The sequence below is a fragment of the Asparagus officinalis genome, chromosome 3, assembly GCF_001876935.1.
Source record: "Asparagus officinalis chromosome 3, Aspof.V1, whole genome shotgun sequence".
Classification (NCBI taxonomy): domain Eukaryota; kingdom Viridiplantae; phylum Streptophyta; class Magnoliopsida; order Asparagales; family Asparagaceae; genus Asparagus; species Asparagus officinalis.
The window spans coordinates 75,581,680-75,607,425 of record NC_033796.1 but is presented as its reverse complement, the minus strand read 5'-3'; the positions used below and the strand labels follow the sequence as shown (position 1 = coordinate 75,607,425).

The following is a 25,746-nucleotide window of genomic DNA, read 5'->3' as shown; positions in this document are numbered from 1 at the left end:
ACTTATACAAATCACTCAGTAGGGGATTTCGGTGTCAAGTGACAAGGACTTAACATGAAGAGAGGGGTGTCGTGTTAGATCCCAACAGTGAGAGTGTTAAGGCTTGGACATAGTGGGAGTTCGGGTGGATTAAAACACGAAGTATTTTGGTGGACCCACTTTTATTTGATTTGATCAGCGAGGGATTTTATAATGGAGGATCATGAATCATTAAGCACTTCAAAATTTAATTGTGGGGGTTTCGTGAGGAAAGATTGACTGGACTAAGTCATTGAATCTCATATTAACGAAAGAATGCTCTGAAAGTCACAGTGGAATGGTTTTTTAATCATCTTTGAAATGATTAAATAGCCACAGTGGGAGATTATTAATCATTTTTTATCATGATTAAGAATGAATTATTCTGATGACCGGTTTTCACCTTGAATGGTCAACTGCTCTCGGGTTATCCTTAAGAATATTATGAGTAATATTCTCCAAGAACTTCCCGTTGAAAATAAGGGAAACAGATTATCCTTTTATACCCATTAGAGGTGGGGGAAGCAGTTTAACCTCTTATACCTATCGGAGGATGAGAGCAGTATAACCTCATATACCTATCGTAGGAAACCGTTCTTACTCGGCTTACTTTGGTGTTATGACGCCAGTGTCAACCAAGGCTTGAATGCTATTTTTCAACGTAATACAATTCTTGATGGGGTGATGTACCTTCCTGTGGTATGCACTGTACTTTGGATCCGATGTTTTGTTTGCTTCCTCCTGATTTGTAATCGGTGGCAGCTTAATTTTATCATTGGCGAGTAGGTACTTGAAGATGGATGGAACTTCATCATCCTCGAAAGAATACTCTTCTTGGAACCTCAGATTAGAAGTCCTTTGCTGCCTCCAAGGTTGTTGTTGATGAATGTCGACAGTAGTTGCAGGGTCCTTGGCCGTTAGTTGGCCTCTCTCAGCTTTCTTCCTTTTGAGAAAGCACTCGGCTTGTTCACAGTGTAGTTTTAATTCTTTCCATGTGGTGGATGGCATGACCCCCAGGACTTTCAGGACATCAATGGAAAGGTTATTGTGGCATGTCTGCAAGATGAATTCCTCTGTGACTGAATCTCTGTAATTCATTGCCTTGTCACGGAAGCGTTTGACAAAGCTGTCAACTGACTCCCCATCCTTCTGCTTCTTGTCCAGAAATGCTCCAATTGACACTTCAGTGTCATCGTTAAAGAAGCTGCTAAGGAATGAGCTCTCCATATCATCGTAGTTGTCGATACTCCCCGGCTTAAGGCGTCGGTACCAATCGAAGGCGACCCCGTGAAGGATGCCAACGAATGACCAAACTATTAAGGGTTCATTCCCGGAGATCACTTCCAGGTGGGACTTGAAATTAATTAGGTGCTGAGTGGGTGAACCTTTCCCGTGAAACAACATGAAGTTAAATAGATTGAACTTTGTCGAGTACGAGATTGAATCCCACTCTCTTGGATATGAGCGTGGAATGCCTGTTCTCCTCACTTTTTGAGCAGACATTAAGGCGTTGACCTTATTCTCCAGCTCTTTCATCATCTCGTCATCATCCATATCTTTATTCGAAGGACGTTAAGGAGAATGAGTTAAACCACCCCTAGCATTTTTATTTTTAGTGGGTGCATTTGAACCACCCCCAGTGTTATTAAGTAGTGCGATTGGATCACCCATAGTATTTTTTGGGAGTGCGTTAGCTCTGATGACTTTGTCCACTTCTGGATCGCCATCAACTACGACGTTCTGGGTGCGGCGACTAGATTCAGCCTACTGATTTGATAAAGCTTGAAGTTGTTGGTCATGTAACTCCCTTACCCGTTGCATGTTTAGCTCTATTTGCATGTTCATTTCAGCTCTAAGCTCTTCTTGCTATCGAGCTAAAGCCTTTTGAAGCATTTGAGCCACTAGGTCAAGAGTGACCATGAACGACTCTCTTGTTTCCCCCATGCTGGACATTGTGTATTTGGAGGCAATTACAGAGAAAGTATCCGACAGTTCGTCTTCTGAAGATAGTCTTTTGTGCATCCTCGGGTAATCCCTATGTTCGATGGCTTCCAGCTAGAGCTGAGACATTCGTTGGGCTATCTCTAAATTAACTTTTCTTCCGGGAGAAAAGTCGAGGTTAGAGCCGTTTGAAGTAATGATAGACTTTTCTTTGTCAACCATATTAATGGTGATTGAAGGGAATTCATCATCTGAACTGTGGATTTTCTCTCGTGGAGACATGTTGGCTTAGGCTTCGACGCTTTGGTGGTAAGTTTTTCGAAATCGAGACCCTTTGTGAAATGGTCCTGGTGCAGCTACATTTTGGTAATACTACCCTGATAAGCCTTTCACATGGACAGTGAGAGTTAGTTTCTCAGACATCAAACTTTTTATATTTGTTCACACCCCCAGCCTGATGGTGCAGCTCATTGGAGCAATCCATCGCTTGTTGTTGTGATACCCCAAATATAACGTTCTCTTTTGACAGATACATCTTCTTTTGGGGAAGAAGAACATTGTTGACATTCTCAAGATGATTTGTTATCTCTATTGAATGATCTAAGGTCACATCAGGAGTCACATGTTTAGAACCACCCCCTTGCGAGCGTGAGGTATTAACGGGCTCCTAGGTTTCAATATGAACCACCAGGCAATCGACGCCAGGAGTCCTCTTGTGCATGGCACACGAACATGTACAACGAGGTACCCCGGTTTGTTTAGCGGTGGCGGGACACCTTTGAATGACCTTTGGATTGACGGGAGTGTTTGTATGACCCCTCAGCCTGAGGAATTACTCGGGTTTTATTCATCGTAGCTTTGCCTCGATCTTCATGTAAATGACCCAGGCGATCCTTCATCAGAATCTTAAATTTGGACAAATCCACACTACCGTAGGGTTTCGCTGAAGGTGTGGGAGCAAGAGGAGCGAGATCAGAGGCTTTCTGAGTTTATTTCGGTGCTATTTTGGCCTTCGGTATACAAACTTGTTTGGATTTTGGTAGTTTTTGGCCACCTCTTCCTTTTGCATGCCTTGAGTTTTTCGCACAAAGGCACACCCGCGTGCAGCACGTACGCGTCGTTTTTGGATGCGCTCCTTTTGATAAAGAACTTATTCTCCTGTTGATGGTTCGGTAGAAGTATTAGCAACTTTTCATTATGGTGGCTGGATTACTTGATGCTTCCTAGACTCCAAGTCTACATAGAAGCGAATCAATCGACTTATTCCAACGCATTGGCAACTTGACGAGCTTGGCGTTGGCGTCGCCTTTGACGAGCCCTCTTCGTCAGAGTTGGCGTACTTTGATTGAACAACTCCTTTACTGGGGAGGAGTTGTGACGAGCAGAGTCATTTGTAGCCTTTTTTGGCGAATACGCATCCTTCAAAGATGAGATCTTTCCGCATTTGCAGGGAGAGAAGGATTCTGATGAAGACGAGGAGAAATATTCCTCGAACTTGGCTTCGTCAAACTCGTACTCGACTTGTGAATCAACCGGGATCTTGATCATCGGCTGCGGCACGACGGCCTCGGCGACGAGGCTGTTGGCTCCCACTGTGATGGCAAACGTGTTCGCGTCGAAAATCGGTCTTCTGCAACTTGTTTATTGAATTACAAATTCAAAATAAAGAAAAAATAATTAAGTCTTTTTATAAGACTTTTCTTACAATGAAAATAAAACAGATGACTTACTGAGAATACACGCAGAGAGATCGTCTATCGGTCTTCTGCTTGTGTGGGATCTTTACCTGTGTTGGGGTTTATCCATGGACCACCGAATGATCAGATCTGAGTAACGGTTTCATTGCCTCACAGAGGAGACAAGAAACGAAAACGAATATTTTAGCAATGTGAGATACCCACTCTTCTCCAGAATCACAGCAAGGTACAACTTTGAGGGAAATGGATGAACTGTATGTAGATCTCTCGAATCTATTACAACTTGTTTATTGAATTACAAATTCAAAATAAAGAAAAAATAATTAAGTCTTTTTATAAGACTTTTCTTACAATGAAAATAAAACAGATGACTTACTGAGAAAACACGCAGAGAGATCGTCTATCGGTCTTCTGCTTGCATGGCATCTTTACCTGTGTCGGGGTTTATCCATAGACCACCGACTGATCAGATCTGAGTAACGGTTTCATTGCCTCACAGAGGAGACAAGAAACTAAAACGAATATTTTAGCAATGTGAGATACCCACTCTTCTCCTGAATCACGGCAAGGTACAATTTTGAGGGAAATGGATGAACTATATGTAGATCTCTCGAGCTATTCCTCTTTATGCTGAATAAGTCACCAAGATCTCCTACTCCTCTCTGAAAATTTGTGCTCCTTCACTCTCCCAACCGACAGGGCTTCACCAAGGCTCGAAAATTCTAGCATGTGCAAATGAAGACCCTAGGGCTATATTTATAGGTTCAGAAGCCTTGTTTTCAGATAAGAATGAACAATTTAATCTTATCCTCAGTTGTAACTACTTAACCACATTTATAGATAATCTCAAATCAGTTGGGGAGGCTCAGCATCAGAATCAGGCTAGTTAATAGCGAGAAAACGGCATAAAATAGTATTTTTGGGGTCGGGACAGTCCTAGCTAGGCCGAGACTATCTTGGCCCTGGCTGAGACTATCTCGGCCCTGGCCGAGACTGTCTCGGCCCTGGCCAAGACACAGATGTGTCTTGGCCTTGGCCGAGACGTTGTTTTCCCCTCTTTTAACTGTTTTCGCCATAATTTTCTCATCCGACTTCCGAATGACGCGATTCAAAATGTGTCGAAAAGCCAAAGAAGAGATCTACAACCTCCTATAGGTGAATCATATATGGAATGGACAAAACACGAGTAACGTTTCGGCTTTTCTGAGTGAAACGTAATTCCTGATTAAACCGTTTCTTTGCTATTCTGCCATCCCGTTGACTCGTACGCTTCGTCGACTTACTTCATTCACTTGTCGATATTAGATAATTCTCTTTGACTCAGGTAATAACATTCATCGTCTTCTCTCTATCTCGAGCTGCGTGTGAGAACCTATAGGTAATTTTTGACGTTTACACATGCTTGTAAAATGGTGGGGCTTGGTGATACAAAAATCAAAATACATGATGGAGTGATTAGAACCCTAATGGACATGAGGCACGTTCCTGACTTGCAGAAGAATCTTATCTCAGTTTGTGTATTGGACTCCGGTGGTTGCAGGATTGTTACAGAGAACGGAGTAAAGAAAGTTATTCGGGGATAGGGAAAGTGAGAGTTGGTTGGCTGTGATGAAGGAAGAGATGGAATCTCTCTAGAAGAACCAAACATTGGAGGTGATCCCATTGCCCATAGGGAAGAAAGTTATTGGCTGTAAATGGGTGTACAAGAGAAAGGAGGATCCTTCCGAACTCGACAGTACAAGGTACAAAGCTAGGCTAGTGGCTAAGAGGTTTGCACAAAGAGAGGGTGTGGATTACAATGAGATCTTTTCTCCGGTGGTGAAACACACTTCTATTCGAGTGCTATCGAGTATTGTTGCTCATGGTGATCTTGAGTTAGAACCAAGGTTTTAAATATCGGTTATCGGGGATTTATCGGACGGTCAAAATCCTTATCAGATAGCAGAAATCGGGGATATATCGGGGATAAATAGTATTTATCAGAGCGATATACTGGATTATGTATATATAAAATATAATAACTACAAATGTAATCTAACCATGCTTAATAAAATATAATAACTTTATTTATTTCATCAGATCATAAAATTTTATGCCTAACATCAGTCAATTTTATTTTTGTTGCAGACTTGAGTTCAAAATGACATCAAGATTCCAAGGAATGAAGGAACTGAGGAAGACAACTTAAAACAGAAATTGTAAACTATCTGCGGATCCAAGTTGTAAAACTAATTACTTATAAACTAATTGCAGATACAAGTTTGGTATAAACTAATTGCAGTGAAAATTAACTGTAATTAAAATTAAATTTGCTTATACATTACAGTCTCACAAATATTTTCTTAAAATTAATTGCAACTTTATCAGTTTGCTAGAAATTAATTACAAGACTTGTAACTAATTTCTTATAAAGTCTCACAACAAGTCACTGTATTTTAACACGGATATATGGGAAATCCTAAAACTACACAGAAATTCTTACAGAAAAGAGTTATAACTATCAAGTTATGTATGATGAAAGTGACAAACATAGATCAACGTGTCTTTTCAAAGAATAAAAAGAAAAAATGGAAGAAAAAGAAAAAAATAAACTTAAAAAGAAAAAAAGAGAGAACAATAATCGGAATCGGAGGAGAAAAAAATAAACTTAAAAGAAAAAGAAAAAATGAACTTAAAAGAAAAAAGAGGAGAGAATAGTAATCAGAAATTCAGAATAGACGAGGTCAGGGAGGCAAGCTGAAAAGAAAAATAAAAAATGAACTTAAAATAAAAGTAAAAAAAAAGAAAGACGAGGTCGGGGAGGTGAGCATACATGTTCGAAGAGGAGCGAGTGACGACGGTGAATGTTAGGGAGCTGCGAGGTCGGGGAGCTTTGAGCTGTGGAGCTGAGCTCTGAGCTGCGAAGGTCAAAGGAGCTGCGATGTCGGGGAGTGATGATGACGAGGTTCACAAAGTCGAGGCGAGGTTCGCTGGAGATTCACGAAGGCAAGACCGCACGGGGTTCATGAAGGCAAGACCGCACGAGGTTCACAAAGTCGAGGCGAGGTTCGCTGGAGATTCACGAAGGCGAGACCGCACGGGGTTCATGAAGGCAAGACCGCACAAGGTTCACAAAGTCGAGGCGAGGTTCGCTGGAGATTCACGAAGGCGAGACCGCACGGGGTTCATGAAGGCAAGACCGCACGGGGTTCACGAAGTCGAGGCGAACAATGAGCTTCACAGACGGCAGGCGAGCGACGAAGTTTAGGGTTTCAAGGTTAGGGTTGGCGAGCGACGAAGAGGCATGGAAGAAACAGCCGCCAGAGACGAAGTTTAAGGTTCTGGATTCACGAAGGTCAGGGTTTGAGTTTTCATTTTATTGTGAAAACGGGTCGGGTCGGGTTTAATATCTCAGCAATGTAACTCAAATGACCAGTCCCGATAACCACGATAATTTTTTCTCTATTATCGGGAGATAATTGCCTTTATCGGTGATTTATCACCGATAAACTGTCAAAAACGATAACCGATTACAAAATCAACTTATCCTTGTGGCAAGCTCAAAAATCTGATATATCAGTGATAATATTGGACTATCGACAGATATTTAAAACACTGGCTGGAACAACTTGATGTTAAAACGGCCTTCTTGTACGGAGACTTGGATGAGGAAATCTATATGCATCAGCCTGAGGGTTACAAGGTTGAGGATAAGGAGCATCAGGTATGTCACTTGAAGAAATCACTTTATGGATTGAAACAATCTCCTCGGCAGTGCTACAAGTGATTTGACTCTTTCATGCTAAAGCATGGGTTCTCCAGAAGCAATTATGATTGTTGTGTCTATATTCGGAAGCTTCATGGAGGTGATTATATCTATCTTCTTTTGTATGTTGATGACATGCTTATTGCTTCGAGAAGCAAGGTGGATATAGATAGGCTGAAATCTCAACTTGGTAAAGAGTTTAAGAACATGGGCGCTGCTAAGAAAATACTGGGAATAGAGATTGGAAGAGAGCGGGCAAATCGGCAATTGTTCTTGAGTCAGAAAGGCTAAGCGGGTTATCGCAAGGTTTGGGATGCAAAGTGCTAAGTCAGTGGTGACTCCATTGGCTCCACAATTCACACTTCAGACTCTCAGGTAAACAATCTCCCACTACAATGGAAGAGAAGGCACACATGGGGTGTGTACCTTATGCTAGTGCAGTTGGTAGTTTGATGTACGCAATGGTGTGTACACGTCCAGATATTTCACAGGTGGTCAGTGTTGTCAGTAGGTTCATGGCGAATCCGGGAAAGGCACATTGAGAAGCGGTGAAATGGGTCCTGAGGTACTTGAAGGGTACCGTTGAAACAGGTCTGTATTTTGATAGAGATACATGTCAGATTGATGGATTTGTGGATTCAGATTATGCGGGCGATCTAGATAGACGACGATCTACTACTGGTTATGTATTCAGTATACATGATGCTCCAGTTAGTTGGCGATCGATGTTACAGGCTACTGTGGTACTTTCTACTACGGAGGGTGAGTATGTGGCCATGGCAGAGGGAGTGAAGGAAGTACTGTGGTTGTGGGGTTTGCTAGATGATTTGGGGATTGAGAGGGATTGCGTGAACTTGTGGTGCGATAGAATACAATTCATTTGGCTATGAATCAAGTTCATCATGCTCGTACCAAGCATATCGACCTCAGGTATCATTTTGTGCGGATGTCATAAAGGAATGTTATTTCTCTCATGAAAAGGTGCACACAACTGAGAACTCAGCAGACATGTTGACCAAGGTGGTCACAGGTAGCAAGTTTTAACATTGCTTGGAGTTGTTTAATATCAGCCTGTGTTGATCTGCCCAAGAGGGCAATGTGCAGAACTACGATTAGCTTGATCCTGGTCAGAGGGTACGTAGGCAACCATAATATAATAGTGCAGCTGGTTTGGCCTGGTTTTGGCCTAGTTGGCGTTCACAGTGTTCTTTTGGTGTTAATCCAAAATTTAAGGTTTATCAAATAATGGACGAGGTGGAGAATTGAAGAGAACTGACCTTGATTCGAAGGAGGAGCTCGCCTGAAGATCGACGGCGAGGAAGCTCGCCTGCTGACGAGGCGAGGGCGAGGAAGCTCGCTTGCACGTAGAGAGGCGGGGAGGGAGCTCGCCTTCTAGACTGCGGGCGTAGAGGATATCGAGCTCGTCCGATGTGGAGCTCGCCTGTCGCTTGCGTGGTGGAAGCTAGCTATAGTCAAGCTGGCGTGGAGCTCGCCTGAAGACCTAGGCTCTCTCTCTCTCTCTCTCTCTCTCTCTCTCTCTCTCTCTCTCTCTCTCTCTCTCTCTATTTTAACAGAGAGGATTTTTTCTCTCTGTGGCGGCGGCTCTTCTCAGGGATTTTGAGGAGCAATTTTCGGTCAATAAAATTGAGATTGAGTTGTGATTTATTCAGTTGAATAAATCACAAGCAATACTGTAGAGAGATCTCAAGTTTGAGATCTTCTCTTAGCAAGTTTTGTAATTTCTTGTGGTTAAATAAGAAATTAATTGTGCGGCTCCCGTGGACGTAGGCAAGCTTGCTGAACCACGTAAATCTGTTGTCTCGTCTCATTTACTTATTGTTTTATCTGTGTACTCTCTATTGCTTGTAATGGTTGGTTTGAGTTTGACGTAAACTTAAGCTAGGATTGTTTTCTCTCGGGATTGATTTAGCTTTCACAGCGGTGTCAGCGTTCCCTCGCTCCCAACACTTTTATTGCTCTCCTCTTTTCACTTCCTTTATCTTTTGTAGTCAGGATCCATTCAACCCATGTTAGCTACATAAATGATTTCATGCGGTTTTTTTTTCAAATTTGAATTCACTCTAACAAGGTACCTTTATGAGTGAATTTCTGTTATGTTTCTAACAAATGAAGTCCAAATCGGTCCTATAATTTTCAATTACAAGCTACGAACACGAATAATGACACAATGGTTAATAGTTTGTTTGGAACTAGTCTAGTACAAAGCCAACAATATACATACACTATAGCTGCGGAGGTGTATTGCTCGCTGGATGAGGGTAAATGGAGCCTGCTTAGTCTTACATTGACTATATCAACTAGTACTTTGATGTAAATTAACTAGAGATTTGAATTCCTCCAACTCTGTATCTACTTCACTTTTATTTTATTGGGGTTTCTCCGATATTAATCCCAAACATTTTCATGTTTTAAAATTAGTCCATCAAATCTTTATCCGATATTAATCCCAAACCTTTTCACGTTTTAAAATTAGTACATCAAATCTTTATATTTTGACCCCAAATCTTTTAAGTATTTGGAAATTAGTGTCTTTGTTATATTAATCAACCAAATTCTTATCTTCGCTTGGATTATTAGTTAATTGGGGATGGGTGATTGAGTAAATCATCCTTATGAAATGTATCCCCCACCAACTTTAGCTTCCCACTCTCTTCTCATTTCCTGCTTCCACTTCAGAGAAAAGGAAAATTATCCTAAAATCTAAACCCAAATCAACTCAAATCAACACCAAAATCAAATTTGAATGCATAACGGTGCAAAAACATTGTATCTGAAAATGTTAAAATACAGCATAGCGTTCCCTCAATGTGAAATTCTTTAAGCAGAGGGACTAATTTGTAAACACCTAAAATACATGAAGGACTAATGTCAAAATATGAAGGGTTGGGGTATTTATTCTAAAATATGAAAAGAGTAGTTTCTTTAGGACTTTTCCCGCCTCTTTTGTGTTGTTAACCAACAGATGCAATATAAACAATAACCGCCTTGGAGGGGAAAAAAGAGCACAAGGCTAGTCAAACAGTTCCAGTAGCAGACAAGAGACTTCATTTGTTAAACAAACAACAGCACAATATACAGGACAATCTAACAAGCAGTAGCCTCAGTTTAACTGACTTATTGGCAACTTTACGAAGGCCATCTTTAATCTCTTGTAACACTGCAGAGACTACACAAAGTAAAATCCCATGGGATCACAATAATGCGTGAAATGCACTTAGCATTGTTCTTTCTACAGAATCTCATGAATGACATTCTTCATCATATGTTCTCCATTGAATATTTGAACTCATGTATTCAAAAGGGAATATACCATCCTTAATCCTATCTTTCTTCCATGTCTCCAGTATATCTGATGCTGAGGGTAACTTTGAAAATGAGTCGTCGATATTATCAGTCAGCAAGTCAAAACATGATTCCCCATTAGGAGAATCTGAGTGGCCTTTTTGAGTAGATTCGGACCATTTACCTTCATTCCCAATAGATGAGCTAGAAAACACATCAAAATCAACTCCCTCCAGCAAATTAACATCTGTATCATGTCTTATGCTAAAGTTACCATTGCAGTTTGATGCTATAGAAGTAATATCATTCCCTCTGGATTCAGATTCACCATCACTGTGGATAAGAGTAGAACAACGAAGATGGCCCTGAATCCTCTCTCTGTTGCCAAAGATGGATTCATTTTCTGAATCCTCTCTAGAAGCAGCAAGTAAAAGGGCATTACTTGATGGTATTTGCACATAGGACTCCAGTGATCTTATGAAATTGGGAACAGGGTCCTCCATCACTAGGTTATCACTGTTACCGAGATGGTTTAATAACTTCAGCAATTTCTCCATGCAAAGGTGATCCTTGTTCCAACTGAAGATATTTGACCACTGGGACTCACATACACACATTGAAGCATGAGCCATGCCGTTGATTAGAGCAACCGTTCTCTCAAAATTCTCTTGTGAAATCGTCTGGTATACGAGTTCAATAAAGAGTGATCTGTGAGGAACTTCTTCTGCTTCCAGAATTGAGTCAAATGCGTGCTCAAGCAAATGCCCCTATAGGAAATTCACAAGATTTTGTGCTTGTTCTTTAATTTTCCTTTTACATATATTGATATGACAGACATAAAGACAGTTCATAGGTAACCATTGTGCATGTGATAGTGGACAGTCAGGAAGGTTACTAGTTAGAAAATCAAGTACACGTAGCAAAGTCCCAAATATGTTAGATTGCTTATGAAATTTTAACTGCTTCTGATATTTTATTTAATACTACCAATCGAGATGGTTCACGCTTGAGATTTTGGTTTAGCCTCAGTCAGAATAAGTTAAGAGCTTCGCCTGTTAAGTCTTTGTGCTTAAGGTTGCTAAAGCAATTAAGATAACAGACGCAAACATGTTGCCAAAATGACTAGGGAAATTATTGCAAGTTTAACTCAATAACATCTCTGCCAGAAGACAAGAAGATTGAGCATAAAGTTCAATAAATAGCCATGGGAGGGACATATTTAGGTGTGAAAGATTAACTTGAAAAATGAAACATTGGCTAATATAATATAACAGCAGCTACAGACAAAACAAACACTCACCTGCAGTTGTAAATGATTGTATCTCAAGTTTTGATGGTGAAATGCACAAGTTGGATGGACCAAAATATGAAGAAAAATAATGTGCACAAATGGCTTAAACTGCCTTGGTTTGGTTATGATTATTGATCAATGTAGAACAGATTAGTGAAGATTGAATTATGACATAGAGGGTTTTATAGCTTTTTAAGTCAAACTTTTTCATATCTAAGTGCTTGGTAAAAACCAAATAAATAAGCTTATAAGCCCCATTTTAAAAAAATGGTATACCCCAACTTTGAAAATCTACCTTATAAGCTCACCTAAATAAGCTAGATTTGACTGAAAAAACATCTATTCTGCCCAAACAATTTTTGTAGCATTTTTATCATAAAAGCTGCAAACCACCAAAACCCAGCATAACTTATATAAACTTCAAAAGAATAAGTCCTCTCAAACAACTTCATAGTATTCGGTCAAAGAAGAGCGCGGGATGTACCGAAAAACTGATACACATAACAGTAAAAGCATAGCCACGGAATCTGTAAGCCTACACTACAACTGTAATATTAATAAATATTTCCAAAAGATAATCATTTGTATGAAGAATTTGAGACAAACAGATCTAGTCTATTTTTTAAGAAATCCAAAAATTGCTTCACTCCAAAATTTTATCTGGATCAAGGAAAGTAAAGAAAACAGCAGAGCAATGAATGATGAATCCCGAGTTAGCAGGAACACAGGATTCTCTTATAATTGCACGACAACTAGGCACCAAAAAAAAGTTTGGCAGAAATGAGGATTTGAAAATGAAAAATAACCAAACATAGGTCAAGGTATGAGCTTTCATTTTCAGATGAAACTAATATAAATAAAATTATTACTGCTGATGTTTGTCATGGCAACTAGAAAGCAAGCAACAAGTACGTAAGCCCATATCTAATACTGAGGAAACTGCATCAGTTTCTTATTAGAAAAGTTACAGAAATAACACGCAGCCATGTCAACAGTTATAGGCAAATTAGCAAACAAATACGCAGAGATTACAAAGCATGTCAAGAATCAAAAAAAGGATGACAGCAACCATGATTCTGATGAACATGAAACATGATACTATAAGCTCCTATTGCAATTCTACAACATTAAAAAAACTTCTACTCACCTTGCCAGCTCGAGATGCTGCAACCAATAACCTCACATGTTTATTTTGGTCTAGTTGAAAACCACATAGAGCCATCTCCTTATATACATGCTCAAAGTATTCCCACTGGTGAGCAGCAGCCGATGCCTCAAGCATAGATGTATACGAATAGGCATCTGGTTTCAGTAATGTTCCATCATCAATGTAGGCCGAAAAATCATTTGAATTGTTCTTAATAGATTCGAACAACTCTTTGGCTTTTGCAAAATTGTCACTGCAGCCATACATTTTCAGCATGGCATTTATGGTCCCAACATTAGGCACACAGTGATTTTTCATGTATTCAAAAATTGATATGCAGTCACTAGGGTATCCACCATTTAGTGAAGATAAAATTAACCCAGTGAATGTCACCTCCAGTGGCTTAGCATGAGAAAACCTTTTAAGCTTTTCAATCTACAAATAAGACATTTAGACATGTAAGCTCAAACTTTATAGGCAATTCAGTACTTGGAGAATGTTAGGGCACGAATAGCTGAACAAAGCAAAACATAAACACCTTCCTATGAGCATTTCTTTGCTTAAAACATAAAGTAACAAAGAACAATGAAACATAAACCTGACCTATTTTATTTTGGAAAATAATATAATAAGTAAAAATATAAAATCTTATTAGCATGACCTTATTAAAACATATATTTAACAAAGAATATGCAACAGAGGAAAGTGCACAACGCAACTGCACTACCAACAAATGCTGTCCACGTTTCTGAAATTATGAAAATACTCATTGATAGCTTCTTTGCCTTCCAAAAATAATAATATACAACCAACAATGAAAAGAAACAAAATGCCAAAGCCAGCACCTTCAGGTAGTTATAATTGTTTGATTTGCCACCCATTCTATCCAGCAATAATAGTGTTCAAACTTGTCGCCATGGAGGATTTTGAAATGTTAGTATTTTTCTTTCTCTTTTAGGAAACATCAAGAATATAATAGTACAAACAATAAAATATAAAAACAAAATATGACAAGGACCTAGTCCGCGTCTTAGCTGGGAACGTATGACTACTAAAAAATAATAAATGATGTGCCAATTCTGCGTAAAACAGAAAAGAGGTGACTTAATGCAGGTTATGGATTGGTCATCAGACGCAAAAACCTGAGAAATATACATGGTAAAATAAATTGACACTTGCACTAAAACCATGAAAGATGAAAGGAGACACCAAAAAATAGAAAGTTGACAAAGGTAGCAAAATTTTGATAACTAAAGGAGGATGTACAGATCATAATATGTTCTGAAAAAATGAATTGTTAACAACGTAAAATGATAAGGTTGCACAAAAGCAAGAATCCAGTTGATAGATAACAACAAACCTCTACCATAGCATCTCTCCATCTTCCCTTGTGACAAAGACAGCATGCTAATTCATAGTAGACGTTAGCTGTTCCAACTACACCTCTCCGTTCCATGTCCCTGACTGCCTCAACTGCTTCGTCTACTTTACCCTCTTCCCAAAAGGTTCTCACAAGAACTGCAAGAATTTGATTAATATAAGCCATAGAAAACATAAATAAACTTAAAATGAATAATGATCATCTATCACCACCTTTGTAAGTCAAGGCTTTTGTAGCTAGACCACCTCTTCGCATTGTCTCAAAATATTTGTGAATCCGACCATACTTGCCGGCTTTCAGCATCACCTTTTAACAAGCATTGCCTGTAAGGCTAAACATGCAAATATAATCTAAGGACAGATAAAAAGTTCATGATGATACGTAACTAAATTACCCCATTTTTTGGTGACAGATTGTCCTGATTTGATTCTAAAGCACTCTCAAAAACAGTTACATCAAGAAAGACTTTGAATGTGATGTACGAACTTTGTTAAAAAAATGACAGAAGAACGGAAAACACCACCTCATAGGGAAGCATACATTTGATATTCATGATCCCAATGTGGAGCCTCTACTAGTGGCTCCTGTGTCTATATGCATTCAGCAACTAAACTAGTTTTGTATCCCTTAGTAGCAGTCTCCTGGTAGTTTGACGTAAGCATTCGACATGTCATCACTCCCATTGCAGTTAGATGATTTACTGGTGACTCTACGACTTGTCTATACGTACAAACTTTATAAACATCAACAAAAGAGCCGAAAGCACCAGCCCATAGGGAAGCATATATTTGATATTCATGAAATCAACATGGAACCTCTAGTATTGGCTCCTGTGTCTATATACATTCAGCTTCTAAGCACATTGTTCATCACCATTTCTAAGGGTAATCTAGAATCATAATATGTACGTCCTCAAAAGGCAAAAGTTAAAGCACCAGTAAAGCATCTAACTGCAGTGGGAGTGGTGACACATTGAATGCTTACCTCAAACTACCAGGAAACTGCTATCAGGGGTTTCAAAACTAGTTCAGATACATCTACCTCAAAGTACCAGGAAACTGCTATCAAGGGTTTCAAAACTAGTTCAGATACATCTACCTCAAACTACCAGGAAACTGCTATCAAGGGTTTCAAAACTAGTTCAGACAGATGTATCGGCTTTTGTTTGATTTTATTAGAATTCTTTAACCATGAAAGTGTAGCAAATTCCTATCTAGATATAAGATAACGCTACTCTAGTCCAATAAAATGCAAGTACTAGCAGGTTAACATCTTCATCATCACAGGTTGTATTGAAAATATAATCATGTTGCATCCAAAGATTTACCGACTGCCATGAATTTCTAGAAGATGTCTTCTGATAAAGCCAAAAGGATGCATCTATGTGTTATAGATTTCACCATGTGAAAGCTGACAGACAATTTAGCTACCACAAGCATGCATTCAAAAAGATACAAATAGCTTTAGGGAGTACCTCCATGGCCAGCCCATAAGTTGTTTCAGTAGGTTTCAATCCACTAAGTCTCATTTTGTGCAACACCCAAGATACTCCTTTCCACTGGTGGGACGGCACACATGCATTCAGCACCTGGAAATATGGTGGCATTATGCAAAAGAGTAGACAGCTGATTTAAATGATAAGGTTTTCCTTAGGCTGCTACTTAAGAGATGTGAAAGCAAGAAGCCAATGCAACAATGAGACGAAAGGCTCTTTCTTACTGCATTAAATATGACAATATCAGGTTCCAAGCATGGATTCCAATTTTTATACTTTATATTCTTAATCCTCTTAGAAGGTTTCTGCTTCATGGATTCTACAATACTAATTAACTCATTCACAAGACCAGCTTGACCAAGCGTCACTGCGATGGCATGGTATGCAGCCATATCTGGATATAACTTGCCATCATCCTGCATTTAATAAATATAAAAAACAAATAGATGAGAAAACAAGGTGTATTGGGAAGCCATTAACTTATCAAAAGCAACCCAGTACGAAGTAAAGGCAATTACTCGCATCAAATTAAAAACTTGACAAGCTTCAATGGGTCTCCTTGCTTTCCCCAGAACTGATATAAGCTTCGTATATACAAACCTAAACAAACAACAGATTGTCAATGTCTGCTATCCGACAGTAGTTTAAGTTCATAATCATGTAAGGAATTGGATAATATTTCCAACAAACATAAAGTGATTACTTTTTCATGGCTACTTCCTATGATAAACAGAATTGTATTGCTCATAACCTCACCTGCTTCTAAGATGTTTGTAATCCTTTTGATCATAAACCCATTCAACAACAGACATCGCAAGTCTCCAATTGCCGAGAATGCCAAGCCTTTCAACTATTTTAAGTACATGCATTTCAGAAAAGATTATACATGATTGCTTCATCACCCTTGAAAACTTCCAGTCTTGCGTACTTAGGTTTGCACAGGTTAGCCTGCACCACATTTCTTCAGAGGCTGAAACATCTAAAGCAGATCAAATAATAGAAACAAAAGGAAAATAGATTGACTACCATAGGAAGGATACATAAGAGGAGGATTTTTAAGAACCACCAAGCTAATAATTATACAGCTCCTTCACAAAATTAATCACAGCAATGGGGTGTGTGAGCGCATGCGCTCAAGAATAGATATGAGGTGGCGCCTCATTTTGCTAAATGAGCTACCAAGAGTTAGGGTTGCAGTGTGGCGCACTGTGCTAATCACATCAGAAGATGTGGGGCTCACCACTTTTATCTCTTGGCAGTTCAGTTCATTTTGCTAAATGAGCCATTAAACACAAGCACCAACACACACAAGAACGCACATAATAAACGAAATAAACTAATGCTAGATGCAGAGACATTAACTTTGTTGCACTAAATTCAACAGAGAGGAAATATTGATCATAGCTATCCTGAATTCTCCTTTTCTGGGGAAAAACATATTTCATAATTGAAGATCTAGATTATTATTGCATGTAAACACTTGAAACATGTTTTGTTGCTTTCATTAAGTGCATCAGATAATGAAAGTCATCCGAAGGAAATTGTTGCACATATACAGTGTTTTTTATTGTTACAGATTTGCCTTCTTAAAAAAGTTCTCCAAGCTTTTTTGTGTTTGGTAGGTTGGAGGATATCCCAAAATTTTACATGTGGCGTGCTCAGAGTCAAAGTCACATGCAACTAATTCAATGGCTAGATGAATATGAAAGGATAACTACATCAAAACCACCAATGACTTGCAGGGCAGGGTGCATATACTAATATAACATGTTATATTAAATAAAATAGAAAATTATTTATTGTTTAATATTTTATTTTTTAACTATATTTTATAACTTACTATAATATTTAACTTTAATATAATAGTAATTATATTATATTAATTTAATATAATATATAGGAATCTAATAAATGTTATATTATATTTTATAAACTTTTATATTATATTATATTTTTTATTTTTTTCATCAATATAATATAACATATTAATGGAATATATTAAATTAATATATTAAACATATTTGAATATATTATAGTAATATATTAAACATATTATAAAACAGTATAAAATTAAAATATTGCTTATAATATAAAATATTATATTTAACATAATTTAATATGTTATGTTAATATTGAGATAAAAAATATATTATATTAATAGTTCTACAATATAATAATATATAATAGATTGAGCATTATATTGTTAGTAAATACTCATTTATAATATTATATTAAATTCTATTATTTATATATTATAGTAAAATATTATATTATAACATGTTATAATATATTATATTATATTTAATATAATTTAATATACTATATTATTATTTATGGAATATAATAATATATAATATATTGAGCATTATAACATTAACAAATTATTATTTATAATTTTATAGATTATATTTAGGGCCTGTTTGGTTCAATGGAGAGTAGGAATAGGATTAGGAATCCTATTTTATTTATGGATTCCAACCTAATCCATAAAAAATTTATAGATAAGTTTTAGTTTTATGGAATCCCATTTTTTTTTGTATTCTATGTTTGTTTCATCTAAGGATTAGGAATAGGATTAGGAATTAGAATAAAAAAGAGGAGAGGTGTCAGAAATTCCACCCAATTCCTAGCAAATGGAGTGGATTTGGATTTCCTGAAATATACACTGTTTGAGCCACTTTATAGATTAGCAATTCTATAAAAAAAAATTAAACCAAACTCAGGATTAGGATTCATTTGGAATCCATTAATTACGAAAACGCCATTGTCAGGTCCAAATACCATTCCTATTCCATAAAATTGGTGAAACAAACAGGCCCTTAGCTATTATACTTGCATCCTACCCGAACTCAAAACCCCATGCCAAACTCAAGACACATAAAAGGTGTTTTCAAATAAGTGTGGTGTTTGTTGTTTTTGGGTGTTTTTTACCATAAAAACACCATGGTTCCCAAACACATGGAGTATTTATTTTGACAAAAACACCATGGAAATGGAGGAAACATCATGGTTCCCAAACGCTCCCTAATATACACGACTTAGAAGAGACGTGTATCCTTTAAGCATAATTGTTTATCTTGAGTAAAACCCACTGTATTCAGATCTTTCTCAAAAGACAACAAATCAAATCCTTCATGGTACAAGAATCTTTCTACAAACTTACACTTTTCAGTTGCAGTAATATGTCATATCTCATCACATTTAACGGAAAAAAGAACATTGTGATGCCAAAGTTCATACCTTTTAACTAGCAACCGAATCTTCTCATCTTCACTTATATTCTCCCTCAATCGAACCCCATTTTCCAAACTTTCTCCTACTTCTTCAACATCAGCATCAAGAACCCACCTCAAATTGGCCCCATTTCTCTCCGCCAAAACCTCTCTCAACTCATCCAAATGCTCCCCTCTCAGCTTCCCCCCACTAATCAACCTTCCCCTCTCAACTCCACGCAAATCAACCTTCCTGCTCCTCTCCCACGGCCTCCCCTTGAGCTCAACATGTTCCACAACTGCTCTATACTCAGCCTTGATGGTATCAAAGAGAAATGATTCATCATCATTGGAGAGTGGAGAGAGTTGCGGTTGAGATTGGGATCGTTTCTTGGATTTGCGGAGGAATTTTAGGGTTTGCTTCTTGCGGACAGCGTGGAGGATTTTGGGGGTGGGAGTGACTCCCTTTTGGAGGAGCTCTTGTTTGAGGAGATCGGTGTTGGGTTTGCGGGGTTTCGTTGTTGAGGGTTTGGATTTGGAGATAGGGAGGAGAACAGGGGAGCGGAGTGAGAGGTCCATGTAGGGAAGGGAAGCTATAATTGGATACAGTAGGAAAACAGTATTTTATCGCCAAAGGTGTTTGTTCGATTAGCCCCTGACATTTTCAATAATTGTATCAGTCCCTCAAATTTTGAAAATAGTATAGTGGTCCCTTAAGACCAATGGAGGGCAAGATCCTACCTCTAGTTAACTCCAGTTAGATTTGAAGGGAATATTCCCTTAAATGTAACATTGGAGTCAAAATTATTCATTTTTATCCATCTCTGTTAAGTCACTCAACTCATTTCTTAATTGGTTTAAATTCAAAATCCACATTAAAAAAATCCAAACACACTTGAGCTTTTTTATCTAATGATCATAAAACAAAACTATCCAAAATTAAACTTTTTAGCAGTCATAAGTCTTTATAATCTGTGTACTCCTCTCAATTTTCTCCTCTTACTTACATGTTGTCTCTCCTCAACAATTCTAAACATCAAAGAGAATAACTTTTATATCTTTTATTTATTATGAAAAGGGGTAATTCGCATTTGCGGATCACGAGCTAAGAGTTAACCCAACTATAGTTGGATGTTTTAACTGAAAACCTAATGGAAAGATGATTTTTCAAGACCCTATAGAATTTTAGGTAGTAATATGTGATTTCCAAAGATTTGAAGGAATAGTACAGAATTATTGAAGAAGAGGAAGAAGAAGAAGAAGAACCAATGGACTAATATCTTAAAAAATATCATTGGAAGGGGACAACTTCATTACTCCAGAAATTGACCTTGGAGCGATAATATTATTTGTAGTTATGAACTGCAGTTCTCTCTCCCTCAATTTGCAACTTTAGGATATATAGGATATAGACGGAGTTCAACGGATAGATAGTGTGGCAGTATTTTAAAAATCACTAGTGGGGGATGTTATTTGTGCATGATTGTTAGGTTGGATTGTGATTTTTTGTCAGATTTTGATTTAAGATATTATTTCTTAAGAGCTAGTAATTGGATTTAAATTTAAGGTGTATTCGTTTAGGACTAGCGTTTGGATTTAAATTTAAGTTGTTATTCATTTAGGCCTAGAATTTATATTTAAATTTAAGGTGTTATGCGTTCAGTACTAGGATTTGGATTTAAATTTAAGGTGTTATTTGTTTAGGACTAGGATTTGGATTTAAATTTAAGGTGTTATTGATTATTTTGGATTTTGATTAGTATTTAATTTTTAGAATTGATATGCAAATTCAACTACATATTTATTTATTGATTTGAGATCTCAAGAAGTCCAAGGGAAATTTTGTGGGTTTCTTGTTGTCATCTTGGATTTTAATAAAACATCTAATCTATTATAGTAATTAAATATAATTATTTTATATCATTTTAATTTAAAACAATAATAAATATCATATATATTATAAAAATATATGTCATATATATTTATTATATTTAAAAGTTATTGAATGTAATTTAAAATAATGGATCTGAAGGTATTAAATATATCTTGATAAAATTATTGCAATATAATGAATAATTATGTATTATGTTGGAAATTGTAAAATGAAATTTTAGATAATAACTTTTTTTATAAATATTTTTTAAGATAAATGAATGACATTTCACTTTCTTATAACAATTATATCAATAAATTACTACATCTAAATTATGAATATTGACTCAAAACTTTAATTAGATTTTGAACATATCACCTCTGATTAAAAACTTTAGTTTTTATTTTTTTTATTCTTACATGCATTTGCACGCATCAAAGTTCTAATTTCTTATTGTGCTATTCCTCAATCAAAATGGAGGCGTCTCCTGAAATGGATTTTAATTATATTTGGTAATAATGATTAACTAACATATTAATTTACTTTTAAAATCCTAAAAATGGTTCATAAAATTTAGGGGCTGTTTGGTTCGCTATTATAAGGGTGGAAAACTCAGAAAACCCTTCCACGTCAGATTTTTAGCCCTCCACGTCAGCTTTTTTGTTTCCGTCCATTTCTTTGTGCCACTTTGGTTCGCTCGAATGGAAGAGGGAAAACTCTGCTGAAATCGTCGCCAACTAAGATTTTTTTCCCTCTCCGATTTCCTTTCCCAACCAAGTGAAATTGATGAAAACTCTGCCACGTCAGATTTTTTTCCTTCTCTGCTTTGTTTACAAAAGTTTTCCTTTTTTTTCTATGCGAACCAAACACAAGAAAAATAAATACATTGGTTTCCCACCATTTTTTATGTGCGAACCAAAGCAAAACAATCTATTTCTTGGAAAAGTTTAGAAAACTCAAAACTTGTGTTTCTTTACATGGAATTACATTTCTCTATATCAAGGAAACGAACCAAACGGCCCCTTAAAGTCAAGATTTCTACTAAAAAATTTAGCCCAAGAATTAAAATAGTCTATAAATTTTAGTCTGAGAATTCAACCTTCAATCCAATAATCTAAACCAACAGTTCAAGAATTCTACTAAAAACTTTAAAATGGAATCCAAAAATCTAGGACACTAAGACAAAATGCTCTATTTTTAATCACAACTTAAGAATGTAGGATTCATGGACTATTGTCCTAGTCATACTCAACAATCTAAGAATGTAGGATTCATGGACTATTGTCCTAGTCGTACTCTACAATCCGGAACAAATAACACCCACATCATTTACTATCATATAAGAGTACATGGCATCCATGCTGCAAACTTTATATAAGACACTAAATAAACATCTATATTTATACATACACTACTGACAAAAGAGGATATGGATATAAAACTTTTCATTTTCTAAAATATCCTTCAAAGTTTATCAAAACCACCGTTTTGCACTCAAAGTCCATTCAATAAGCTTGAATGCTATTAATGCATACTCAATTAAATTAGGAGTTGTGTTTCTCTTTAGTCCTTTTGGTGACAATGAAAAAAATTTATATTAGATAATATTATGAGTTAGCAAGCACTTATGAATTTCAACAACCATCATATTGGGTATTTGTAGCTCTTCATTCTCCAATCCAAACAATATGAAAATGAGTTCATTTGTAATGCTCAACATTTAATTGTTAGATCCTAGAGGGGGGTGATTAGGGTCTTATGCTAATCTAATCCGATTTTATACCAATTAAAACTAATTAACAAGTTATCCTAGCAAGTATGAAATACAACAAGATATATGAGCTAGGATAAATAATATGAACAAGTGAATATATCCTAGCAATGAGATATTACAAATATACGAGCAATGATATATAAACTAACACAAGGGTAATATAAACAATCTACAAAAGAGATAGGGCAATATTAAGAGCAATACACAAAGGCGATATAAGATATGAATACAAGAATAAGAACGTCAATGCAATCACAAACAAAACGATATGATCACGGAGTTCGGTGTAACCACTTGACCTACGTCTCCGCTCCTCACCTCGAGGAGATCTCCACTATCACAACCGGGTTTTCTACGTTCACCCGAATAACGTATACACCTCACACAACGATTTTCTAGCTAAACGAAAACTTTACAATCGACACACTTTCAATCCCACTCTACACCCTCTCAAGTGTTGAACTAGACGTGTCTCCCTCAAGTGCTTGGATACAACCTCTCCCTAGGTTCGTCAACCGACGGCACTCCTCTTGGGACGATCCCCAACTCTCGCCACACACTTCTCTCGGTGTACAAGTGTATTACAAAGTGATCTCACAATAAGCACAATTATAATAAATGATTGTTCTCTAATATGGATGAGAACACAATGAAAGCTCACACTCAATTGTTACAACTCTCACCAACCCAAATATACTATGTATGAAAATACGATAAGCTCAAGTGGGTGTGTGTAAACAATGAGTGAAATAAAATCAACTAAACTCAATTAAAATCTAGCTTATAAAAATTATGAATAAAACAATAAATAGCTAGAAATAGAGTTTAGGAGTTTAGAAAACTTCTCAATAGATCAAGAGATAGAGGGAGAATAGTTGAATGCTCAAACACCAATGGTTGATCTCCTCAAGCTCTTGTGAAATTGATTTCTTAAAATAAACTCTCAACTTGCTTAAAAGCTTCTCAAAACAAACTTAAACAGAACCTTAAACCCTTGTTTAAACCTTTCTTAAACTTGTTTAAAACTTCTTGGATTGCTACTAAAAACTAAGGTCTAAGGGGGTATTTATATGAAACCCCAAAGTCAAGAGAAAGCCAAGAAAAGACCAAAAAACTAGCTCAACAATGGCTCTGGAAACTAGCCGTTGGAACATGAAAAGACAGTGCGGCGGTCGACCGTGGAAAACTCGCGGTCGACCGCAAGCCACTTTCGAAACTCACAAAATTCCAGAAACTTTGACGGTCGACCGTCTCGTTCGACCGCGAGAAGAAAAACTCAAAAACTGCTCTCTGGACTACGTACGGTCGACCGCCACGGTCCACCGCACTGTAGCACGATCAACCGTGGCGGTCGACCGCACTGTAGCAACGTGCACAAACAATTTCAGGTTTTGATGCGGTCGACCGATGGAGCTTTCGGTCGACCGGACCGGTCGACCGACAGACTCTCTGTCGCCCAGTGATCACGAGAACACAGATCTGGTCGACCGGTGCGGTCGACCGCATTCTGATACAAACAAAAACTGTTTTGCTGATTTTAAAACCCTATTTAAAAATATCAAATAAATTCCAAAAAATATAAAACTTTGGGGAATGATTGTAGACATGATAATACACATGCTACAAAAATTGGTTTTTAGAAAGGACCTCCCAAATGAAAAATATCATCATTTTGTCAAATAGTCCAAAATATAAAAATGTAAACATATGAATTTTGACATTTTAGCTTAACCATGTTTTGAAACATTACAAAATGATTATATAGACTTAATAAAAGATGTATATGATTGTTATTACGTCCATAAACTAAGAAAACAATATTTTCACAAAATTGCATATTCTATGCAATATATTCTGAAACATAATAGAATATGAAACAAATAAAAATATAAATAAATTTGTTTGTTGTTTCATATCTATGTAGCTAAACCAAAACACAATAATAAATATAAAAAATGTAATTTCATATTTATAAACATGAAAACTATAAAATCATGTATATATATATAACTATATATATACATAGAAAGCAAAACTAAAATATGTGTGTATATATTATTGAGCTTAAGGTACTAACACACATAATATAAAACCTAAACTAAATTACCCAAGCTTGATCTTGATCTTTAATAGCTTGACTTGGTAATCTTGCGGATGAAGCTTGAACTTGGATCTTGAACTTGAATTGCATTGCTTCAACCACTATATCCGCCAACCTCCATTTGATATGATCGTGAATGCGCGATTCCATCCATCCTCCAACTCGTTGTTTGTCTACAATAAATAGAAATACACAAACACTAGACAAACAACATTAGAAGTAAATTATTTGTTAAACATCATCAAAATAAGAAGGCCAACATTAATAATACACTCTAAAATTTAATTATCGTTCATCAAAACTATTGGATTTGGATTATAAAAATTGTTGCAAATTTTATCACTACATATATAAGTAGGAGCTTTGCATTTTTTGTTGCAAATTTAGCATGAAAACATACGATTCACAAGGTTAGGAGCCTATGAGAATCAACTCGCTTATAATGTCAGTGATTAAGAGTAGCAATATCATCAGAAGGGCACTATTTGGTGTATAGTAGAGATAAGTTTTGATAAATATTTACAAAAGGTGATGCTTAACAAATATAATAACTCATTAATAATTTAAAAAAAGGCTAAGTACACCATTTAATCAAGACTTAGGGAATGAGAAACGGGACAGTAGCCATCACCCAACACAAGCTAAGGTCAATTAAATTTGCATTTCTCTACTGTTATAAGTATAACGAGTTGAATATTCGCTTAAACAAAAGCATCACCACGCAGAACCCAATAAAAACTTAGTCATCTTCATCATAGTTTTACATCA

At 36.8% G+C, this 25,746-nt stretch overlaps 1 protein-coding gene across 1 annotated transcript; it reads right to left on the bottom strand.

The window, feature by feature from the left end:
- On the bottom strand, window positions 10,393–19,824 carry LOC109834347 (pentatricopeptide repeat-containing protein At5g67570, chloroplastic). Its single transcript, XM_020402355.1, has 9 exons — window positions 19,259–19,824; window positions 16,775–16,966; window positions 16,537–16,618; window positions 16,243–16,434; window positions 15,998–16,111; window positions 14,736–14,829; window positions 14,503–14,660; window positions 13,143–13,577; window positions 10,393–11,471 (listed from the first exon to the last, which is right to left on the bottom strand). Exons 1-9 carry the CDS (start codon window positions 19,807–19,809, stop codon window positions 10,662–10,664), a joined length of 2,628 nt encoding a protein of 875 aa, XP_020257944.1. The 5' UTR covers window positions 19,810–19,824; the 3' UTR covers window positions 10,393–10,661.